The sequence below is a fragment of the Pistacia vera genome, unplaced genomic scaffold, assembly GCF_008641045.1.
Source record: "Pistacia vera cultivar Batoury unplaced genomic scaffold, PisVer_v2 Contig410, whole genome shotgun sequence".
Taxonomy (NCBI): Eukaryota; Viridiplantae; Streptophyta; class Magnoliopsida; order Sapindales; family Anacardiaceae; genus Pistacia; species Pistacia vera.
The window spans coordinates 175,304-186,381 of NW_022196236.1; the positions used below are offsets into that span (position 1 = coordinate 175,304).

General features: G+C 36.0%; 1 protein-coding gene and 1 non-coding gene across 2 annotated transcripts; one reads left to right on the forward strand and one right to left on the reverse strand.

Moving 5' to 3' along the window:
* The first annotated feature begins 246 nt into the window (after positions 1-246).
* On the forward strand, positions 247-1,823 carry LOC116142513 (probable indole-3-pyruvate monooxygenase YUCCA8). The gene is made up of 3 exons (XM_031427944.1): positions 247-918; positions 1,019-1,390; positions 1,596-1,823. Exons 1-3 carry the CDS (start codon positions 247-249, stop codon positions 1,821-1,823), a joined length of 1,272 nt encoding a protein of 423 aa, XP_031283804.1.
* A 1,946-nt stretch (positions 1,824-3,769) lies between these two features.
* TRNAV-AAC lies at positions 3,770-3,843 on the reverse strand. Its single transcript has one exon. It is a non-coding gene; the product is annotated as a tRNA-Val (tRNA).
* Positions 3,844-11,078: the final 7,235 nt, after the last annotated feature.

Sequence of the window (11,078 nt, forward strand, 5' to 3'; positions counted from 1 at the left end):
GTGCATTAACTCTCCAGTCTCCACTCTGAGCACATGCGTATCCCCTATTTAAGCCCCCAACTCTCCCTCCAAACCAAAACTACATTTCTAACAGCAAACAAGCAATAAGCTCTCTGTCTATTCAAATCTATTTGATCCTCTTCTAAATATTCAAAAGACCGTTCGTCTAAAACAGTATCATCCTTCAGCTTACTCCAGAACACAAACAACTTCCACTTTCTCCTACATTTAAACTAGTATTTCAAAATGGAAAATTTGTTTCGTCTTGTTGATCATGAAGATTTCTTCTCTCGTAGATGCATTTGGGTTAATGGTCCGGTCATAGTTGGGGCTGGACCATCAGGGCTAGCCACAGCTGCTTGCCTTAGAGACCAAGGGGTGCCCTTTGTTGTCCTTGAAAGAGCTGACTGCATTGCTTCTTTGTGGCAAAAACGCACCTATGATAGGCTTAAGCTTCACCTTCCTAAACAATTCTGCCAACTTCCTAAATTACCATTCCCTGAAGACTTCCCTGAGTACCCCTCAAAGAAACAGTTCATTCAATATCTTGAATCATATGCAAATCATTTCGAGATCAACCCAAAATTCAATGAGTGTGTGCAATCAGCTAGATATGATGAGACCAGTGGCTTCTGGCGGGTCAAGACCGTTTCCACTAGCGGCACAACCAGAACTGAGGTTGAGTACATTTGCAGGTGGCTTGTGGTGGCTACTGGTGAAAATGCTGAGCGTGTTATACCAGAAATTGAAGGATTGGCTGAGTTTGGTGGTGAAGTTATTCACGCTTGTGATTACAAATCCGGCGAAAAATTTAAGGGAAAGAACGTACTAGTCGTCGGTTGTGGCAATTCTGGCATGGAACTTTCCCTTGATCTCTGCAACCACAATGCCACTCCATCAATGGTTATTCGCAGCTCGGTAAGTTATCTATATAGTACTTGTGTTAAATCTTGTTTCAAGGAAAATATGAATATAAAGGCAAGATTCTAATGGAGTTTGTTCTGCTTATGGTTTACAGGTTCATGTCTTACCAAGAGAAACCTTTGGGAAATCAACATTTGAATTGGCAGTCTTGATGATGAAATGGCTACCTCTCTGGCTTGTTGACAAGCTTTTGTTGATTTTTGCATGGTTTGTGCTCGGAAACATTGAGAAATATGGGCTAAAGAGGCCATCAATGGGTCCATTACAACTCAAGAACACTAAGGGAAAGACCCCTGTACTGGACATTGGTGCTCTAGAGAAAATCAGATCCGGTGATATTAAGGTGATTCCTGGAATCAAAAGGTTTTCATGCGGTCAAGTTGAACTTGTTAATGGTGACAAGCTTGATGTTGATTCAGTTGTCCTAGCTACCGGATACCGCAGCAATGTTCCTTCTTGGCTTCAGGTGAGAAAATGTTCCTAATTCCTGCTATAAAGGACAGTTTTAACAGTTGGGTTTTATTAAAAAAAAAAAGGACGATTAAAGAAAATGTCAGAAAGTGAATAGTTCTGATTTTCTATAAAAGGAAAAATGTTTTAGAAGCTTCTTATGTGATTTATTCAACTATGGACAAATGAGCTAATCTTGTTTTGGTTCTTATGATGTGCAGGAAACTGAATTCTTCTCAAAGAATGGATTCCCGAAGGCACAATTCCCAAGTGGGTGGAAAGGAAATGCCGGTCTCTATGCAGTTGGGTTCACAAGGAGAGGGCTCTCCGGTGCATCCTCTGATGCCGTCAGAATAGCACAAGACATTGGCAAGGTCTGGAAACAAGAAACTAAACAGCAGAAAAAGAAAACAATCGCTTGCCATAGACGATGCATTTCACAGTTTTAATAATGTTCCGAAAACTGGACCGGACTATGACCCGTTCAAGGGTTTGGTTTTCGGTTTGACCGGTTGGATCGGTCGGTTGGACTGTATTATGTAAAGTTACTTTTAGTCCCTGAAGGTTTGAAATTCATCAAAAACACCCTTAATACTCCCTTAAGGTTTGAAATCTGTCTAAAACACCCCCGTCGCACGAAGAGACTGGTGAGTGCTAGCGGCAACGACAATCGACGGCCAATCGAAGTTGGAATCATGGGGATTTTGATGTTTAGGTGCCGGCGAATCTGATGGTGGTGCTAGGGAGTTCCATCGGCGCTGGAACTCGTCGGAATCAACAAAAGAAATCTGACGGTCGCGTAAACTTTAAGTGGATGGCGAGTGACGAAGGCTGGACGACAGCCACTGAAAATGGAAGGGTTTGGTCGTGGAGATGCCGTCACGTCGAATGGTGGTGTTTTCTCCGTCGAACGATGTCAGAATCCAGCACGATTGAGTTGCGATTAGACCGTGATTGGACCACGACTTAGCAGTATTCCGGCGGTCCAACCGTGGCTCAGTCCGGTTTAATGGTAAATGCCGATTTTTATGAGATACCAGACCGAAAATACCGCCGTCTCCCGGTCCGACCAGACGGTCCGATCTGATTTTCAAAATATTGGTTTTAATTATCGACCAGAGCTTGTGGAGCAGCTGGGATTTTACTTCTTTTTTTTTTTTTTTTTTTCCTAGTGAGGTTTATGGTGTAAAAAAAAAAATATGTTTATTGTATTATACACAGGAAAAGAAAGAAACAGATAGCACACAGACAAAGCCCTCTCCGAAGGCCCAAGTTTTGAAATGTTTGGGCATTTTGTAAACTGAGGATGATGCGGCTTTTTTCTTTTTTTTCTTTTTTAAGTTTCATACAGTTTTTGTACTTATAATTTATTGTTTAACTTTAATGATAAAGAGTTTCCTCGCCTCTTTTCAATTTTGTATTCTCCTCACCCGACTCCCTCTCACTATCAGTGCAAGATTTATGCATATTTTTGCTAAGAAATTAGCAGATGACTTATCCACAATGATTAAGAGAGATTCAATATCACAAGCTAATATATACCTGAGCTCATAATTTTCTTTTCTAAACTCCCTAATAAAGAAGAAACAAAAGGAGAGCCGTAAGTCAAAGTAAGAAGAATAACAGTAAATCTAATGAGATCTATTTTTTCTTTTGATCACCAAACAAACTTTAGAATCTTATAAATCCGCAAAAATTAATTGGGATTTCACTATATTCTATCATTTAAGTTTCAAATATGAAATTTTATAATTATTCAAAGAATCAAATCTGTTTTAAATTTCAACGTTTTGGCAACTATTGAACAATGTAGTTGAGGAAGAATATTCTTTTTTTTTTATCTCTTATTTTCAGAAAACTAGTTCATTCATGTTAAAAATAAGGCTGGTTATCCTCAGTGGGCGTAAACATAGAATACCCATCAGACTCTTTTCAAGTAAAGGCCTACTGATTCATTGCTCCTGATTTGCAACTTGCCTATAAGCATCTATAATCAGATGAGCAGGACCCGTGAAGGACAAAGCTCCAGTTCCACCACACCCACCACCTTATTTTTCTCTCTTTTGAGGAAAGCCAATTCCAAGATGGCTGCACATCACTATTCCCTTAAATATTATTATCTTTTTGTTTGACCAACTTACTGAATAATAGGGCTTAGAATCTCTGATGCCTTGCACATGGTTAGACTTGGAGACATAAATAAAACCCTCAAGCAAAATTACAGTTAAAATCTTTTCTGTAAAGCATAATTGCAAACTTTAAAACAGTTCAGGAGACCTTGCTTGAAAACTAATAAACATGTATGTGAGAATGAGCTCTTCAAAAGAGTTTAATTAGGTAACATAACTAACTAAACCTGTGGCTCTGAAGAGTAGCATTGCCAAAAAGCCATAATTGGCGTCGCCCGGACTCGAACCGGAGACCTTCAGTGTGTTAGACTGACGTGATAACCAACTACACCACGACACCTTACATGATTTTCAAACGAAGTAGTTTACTTAAACATGTCAGCCAGCGAGTGACCTACCTTACTAAAGGTTCACAGAACTAATATTAATGGATTTGTCCGTGTGTAAATGTGCACCACATGCACCTCCTATCACTATCTAAAGCAATTAGGTACTGGTAGTTCGGTATCCTTATTAACGTTGCAAGGGATAAAAGTACGGATGAGCTTCTTCTTTTCCAAAGCTTACGACAGAACTTCTAAACTCCTTTCATCCACGAATTTTGTTGTATAAGTCCAACTGTCCAACATCAGAATTTTGTTTTTAGTGAAAGTCTTATTCCAAGTTCCCTATCTCCATACTCATCTCAGAGATTATACTATTACAGGTGGCTAGAGCAGCAACAAAATGCTTTTAGAAATATGAAATGACAATCAGATGAAATTTTTGTGGAGAAACTTTAAAAATGCGATAAAATTTGGTAGTGTGGTTCATCTTGTCAATGATGTGACAAAATATGGAATAGCAAATTCAGAACCATTATAGAAACAGAGAAAGAAGAGGAATATAGAAAATATTTATAAGATGAGATTTAATAAAGGGTTATATGAAAGTAGATAAATTAAATATAGTGTATAAAAATTGGAATAAATACTAATTGGTTTCATAGACATGACATGGTTCAACTCGAATACAATTTCCCAAAAGATAGTGCAAATGGCATAGTGGATATCGTAGACTCCCAACTCCCAAGAACTTTGTTCAACTTTCTTAAAGCTTTTTTAAGGCTTCCAAATTAAACCTCAGCTTACTAATAGGAGAATTTTGAAAAGCCGGTCTAAGAAAGACGGTCCACAAAGGAGTTGCAGTCAGTTTAACCAAGTGCCCTATGGCCTATGGGGCCTTGTTTTACTCTCGGAGCCTAGAAAATAGCTTGCATTAGTGCCCATGCTACTGACTCATAACATACAAGAAGACTTTCAAATTCAAGGGCTCATCTATATAATATATATCTATATATTCGCTGAGCAAATGGCCCTTCTTTATCTGTCATAGTTTTCCGCAAAACTTGACTTCATCTAACCATCGCGATATATATATCCTCTTCCCGTTGTGCTTATATATATGTTTCATTGTCTTCTCACCGCAAAGGGGTATAATAACACACGGAAATACGGAATGGCCACCATTTCTCTAGCCACAACACCATAACAAGGGCCCATTTTTCTTCAGCTTACTCAGGGCATAATCTAGTATTTGATATTCTTCACATGCCTATGTCAACTAGATATTGCCAGGGTGGAACTGAATAAAATATTTTTGCTTAGAATATTCAATCCTTGATTGATTGATCAACTTCCAGATAATTCGGCGTTGAAGCGCTGGGGACTCAAATGAACAGGCAGCAGTTATTTTGAAACTACTGAACTCATAGAACCATCTCAAGATAAGCAATAAAAAGCTGTGTTTGATTTGTTATTTTGGATAAGATTTTAGAAATAATATTGGGTAGTTGAGTATGATTATTATTACGAGAATATGATTTGAATAAAATGTGTTTGGTTAACCTTGTTATTTGTGTTGAATATTTGATTGATATATTTTTTTATAAATATTAATATAATATTTCAATGCATTTTATTAAAATAATGTATTATTATAAGTTTAAAACTTATCAATTTACATTTTAATAATATTAAACATTTTATTGGTAATTTCGTAACCAGTAAATATTAACCCCCCCCCCCCCCCCAATTAATTCCTAGTACTAATCTAACTGTTTAAAAACATTACATTAATACATATATGACAGAGGTACTAATTATGAACCCTTAGAATCATTATTACACGTATACTAACTACAACATGGTCATATGTGCTGCCCACAGTTCAGTTGTTATGTTATCCCGTACAGTCATCATGCTGTCTATAATACCTTGCTGCAGTTGACTCTATCCTTCTCCATTTCCACCATCTTCTGCCCCGTTTTGGCGATCACAATATACTTGCTTATTACCCGTATTTTCAGTATACCGTCTGAAGATATGGTCCTCCATATTGTACATTCTGATAAAATTATGAAATACACAACATGCCATAACAATCTTCCCTTGTTTGTCCAACGGGTAATTGTTCATTCCATTTAGAATACGGAACCGTCTTTTTAAAACACCAAAGGTTCTCTTGACAACATTGCGGAGTGAAGCATGTCTGTAATTAAACAACTCCTGTGGCCCCCTTCGGTTACGGCGATAATTTGAAATATGGTAAGCCACTCGCCTATGAGGGATGAGGAATCCCTCTCTATTTGGATAACCCGCATCAACCAAATAGTATTTCCCTGTAATAAAATCACACATGTTATTTGAAAATTTAAATACACTATAATACGTCAAGAAAAATACTTATACCTGGTAGAGGATGTGGGAATCTAGAATTATGATCATCAAGAATTGAATTTAAAACTCTTGAATCATGCACAAATCCTTCCCATCCAGTAACGACATAAGTGAATATCATCCTAAAGTCGCATACAACCATTACATTCTGTAACAATGTTCCTTTGTGATTCCAATACCTTTTGCCAAATTCTTATGGAACCGAAGCATCTACATGTGTGCCATCAATGGCTCCAATAACGACATAAGTGAACATCATCCTAAAGTCAGTTAATATGACTAAAATTCAATTTTGATGATAAGACTGTATTGGAGCCATTGATGGCACACATGTATACACTTCGGTTTTACAAGAATTTGGCGATAGGTACCAGAATCGCAAAGGAACGTTGTCATAGAATGTAATAGCTGTATACGACTTTAGGATGATGTTCACTTATGTCGTTACTGGATGGGAAAGATCTACGCATGATTCAAGAGTTTTAACTTCAATTCTTGATGATCCTAATTTTGGATTCCCACATCCTCTATTAGGTATAAGTATTTTCTTGACGTATTATAGCGTATTTGCTCCACTGTTGAGGCCCTAAATTTTCAAATAACATGTGTGATTTTATTACAGGGAAATACTATTTAGTTGATGCGGGTTATCCAAATAGAAAGGGGTTCCTCGCCCTTCACAGGCGAGTGGCTTACCATATTTCGGATCACCGTAATAATCGAAGGAGGCCATAAGAGTTGTTTAACTATAGACATGTTTCACTCCGCAATAGAACCTTTGGTGTTTTAAAAAGACGGTTCCGTATTTTGAATGGAATGAACAATTATCCATTGGACAAACAAGGGAAGATTGTTATTACATGTTGTGTACTTCATAATTTTATCAGAATATACAATATGGAGGACCCTATCTTCGAACGATATACTAAAGATACGGGTAATGAGCAAGTATATTGTGATCGCCAAAACGAGGCAGAAGATGGTGGAAATGGAGAAAGACCGAGTCAACTGTAGCAAGGTATTATAAACAACATGACGACTGTACGAGATAACATAACGACTGAACTGTGGGCAGCACATATGACCATGTCATAGTTGTTAATGAAGTATACATGTAACAACAATTCTAAAGGGGCGTTTGGTTCAGGAATGTTAGATTACTGGGAATATTGAATTACTGGAAAGATAGATTACCTTGAAAAATTACTGGGAATCTTTAGAAAAATATGTTTGGTTAGTTGGTGGGTATGTTATATTAATATGTTTGGTTATGGGGAATAAATTGGTGGGTATGCTATTTAAATTACTAAATTGTCCTCCTTTTAAATATTAATATAAAATTATTTTTATTATTAATTTTTGAATAATTATTTTAACCCCCAATATTTCAGATTTAGCTAAAACACCCCCGCTTATATAAAACTTTAATTTATGACGAAATCACCCCCACCTCCTGCCGCCATCGCGAACCACCGCCGGATGTCCCCGTGAGTACGTCACCGTGACCAAGAGGCTCCGCTATGGCCGTTTTTGGCCATATTGATGGCCGAAAATGGCCATATCGGGCCAGATCTGGTCGGAAATGGCCAGATCTATTCTGGCCATTTTCGGCCAGATAAACTGCCAGGTCCATGGCCGTTAATGGCCAGGTCTGGTCCAGACCTGGCCGATAATGGCCAGGGATCTGGCCGGAAATGGCCAGAATAGATCTGGCCATTTCCGGCCAGATCTAGCCCGATATGGCCGTTTTCGGCCATCAATATGGCCAAAAACGGCCATAGCGGAGCCTCCCACAGAATTTCCAGTGTTTTTAGGGACTCCGGCAATTTTCCGGCGGTGGTCCGTGGTGGTTGACCCGCTGTCGGCGGTGGTGGCTGGGTGGCTGTGGTGGTGGTGGCTTGGTGGCAGTGGTGGTCTGTAAATTATTTTAAATATAAGGGCATTATTGTCCAAAATTTTAATTAAACAAGGGTAAAATTGAAATAGGATATTAATGTAAATTTGTTTTAAAGTAGGGGTATTATTGTCCAAAATTTTTATTAATAAGGGATAAAATTGTAACAAAAAAAGATAACCCTGGTAATCTCAGAAAACCTAAGAAAATAGAAGTAATCAGATTACCTCTTATATTACCAATAGTAACCACTATTGGTATTTGAAGATTACTGGTATCTTATATTACTTGACAACCAAACGTGGTAATCAAGTAATATAAGATGACATTACCCCAGTAATGCTACTTAACCCCGAACCAAACTGACCCTAAGGGTTGATAATTAATACTTTTGTCATATATGTATTAATGTAGTGTTTTTAAACAATTGGATTAGTACTTGAAATTAATATAAGGTTTTTTTTTTTTAATATTTACTGATTACGAAATTACCAATAAAATGTTTAATATTATTAAAATATAAATTGATAAGTTTTAAAGTTATAATAATACATTATTTTTAACAAAATGTACAAAAATATATCAATCAAATATTCAACACAAATAACAAGGTCAAAATGCTCAACCGAACACATTTTATTCAAATCGTATTCTCGTAATAATAACTCTACTAAACTATCTAATATTATTTCTAAAATCTTATCCAAGATAACAAACCAAATGACGTAGTTATCATTTAAGACACTAGGATCTTTCCCGGTTAAAACTAGCCCATTATTTATCTTCTGCACTCAATCCCACTGTTGTTTGGAGAAAGTTTCCAATGACTTCTGGTATAAGAACACATTGTTTCTTCATATCCACTAATCCTGATTCCACAAAATGTCTCCGAATTATCACTGTAGTTAGTATTCAAGGTGAGTCATTTTCTTATCATTCCAGAACCCTTATAAGGTCACTGTGATTCTTATTCCTGACCCTGACTTGAATATCAAATATCCATTACGCGGAAACATAATACAGATGGACATACCATAAAACAACAATCACAACTGAACTCCCTCAACCCAGCCATGATCTCTAACTGACATGCCAAGTTGTCAGAGCCCACCCAAAGTCCTTTCATATCAGGGTAGGAAACTGCTGGCAATATAAGAGATATAACAGTTCACATGTTAGATTTGACAGGGCAGGAACTGACTTTATGGTGTGGGACGTGATCAGGGATGCATGAGAAAAAGGAAAAAGAAGAATAAAGGAAGCCCCTTGGGCCCTAGCGCAGTGTTGAGGGAAGGAGCACAAGGTGCGAACCTAGGCACACTTAAAGATACATCCTATTCTCTATCAGTATTAGTTTATTTTATGGAATCCATACATATATTTGATACTTGTCTTTTCATCCTGTATCAATTATTGATATTATGCAGTATATTCACAATCACAAGAAACTGAAAAAAGTTTTCCTTGTTATCCAAGGAAAAAAAAAATCTATAGCATTGAAATTATTTGAAGTGATTTTGTAAAACATTTAATTTTCTTTTTCCAAAAAAATAAAAAGTTACTATTCAAATGTTTCTTTTTGTTAAAAAAAATTATCTGAAAGTGGTTCTAAAGTTTCTTTAGCAATTTTTGGTTATTTCAACCAAATATAGAACTACAAATAACTATGAAATATACTTTATGCTGTTTAAATGAGTTTTCAGATGGTGTTCAAATATTCTCAAACAAAGCTTCAAATATTCTCAAACACAGCATCAATTCAAAAAGAATTTGTAAAACTACGAAAACAATTGGAAATAAAAGTAGGTTGAAGATAAAATTTCAGCGTAAATAACACCAAATAATTGAATTGAAGAAAGTAAACAATAATGTTGAATTAAGCAGTGACGGAGCCAAGATTTACTTCGAGTGGGGGCAACTTAAAATAATAAAAAATTAAAATATAAATAACTTATTAAAAAAAGGTGAAAATTAATTCATAGAATATTAAAACTAATGCATATATACAGTATATGGTAAGTTATATTTTGCTGGTGTAGTCATATAATAAATGAATATGGAGAGAAAAAGATTGAAGTTAGAAATTTATTTGGAACTTGAGAAAGAAACAAAAAAAAAAAAAAAAAAAAAAAAAAAAAAAAAAAAAAAGAAGTTAAACAATGAATTGAAATGTTTATTCGAAGGGGGTTAAAGAAATATATAAAAGAATATTGGGTTATATAGTGATAAATAACAAATGGGTCTTAATGTCAACATACATAACATAGGGGAATTTGAGAGTTTTTCTCTATCCAGTGGGGGCATGAGCCCCTGCTGGTGTCTATGTCGCGCCGTCCCTGGATTTAAGAATCACAAATTACATGTATAAATTGATCATTCTATGAACGCGAAAGAGTGTATCAACCCGTCTACTAAGAATCCTTGAGGATGATTATCCGATAATTATGTATACTCATCCAAAGATTCAAAACACGTTACTAATACAAACTAATAAATAGAATCAAAATCTAACAATTCAATCAATCGAATTATCATATATAATCACCATAACATCAAATTAAATAATAGCGAAGATCGAATAACATAAACTAGCGCACCTCAATTCGCAAAGCCGGATCACAATTGTGCGATCAAATCAATTGTATGTTTGGCCTCTTTTCATGCTTGATTTCTCTGCTTCACGATTAAACTGCAATGGTTGTTGCCTTGATTGCTCACCTGGAATAATTACTGTTTGTAAAACCTGTATGAATAAAAAAGAAATTTTGTAAAAAAAAAAAAAATTAAAATAAAGATTAAGTTTGAAAAGTAATTAGAATAGAGAGAAATGGACAATTACCAGTAAATCAAATGTTCATCGGCAACGAAATAAACATGATTAACTAAACGGATTCTTCTTCATCCATAGCTAGATTTTGCTAATGATATTGTAAACTTCCATTATCTATGTAAAAAAAGAGCTAA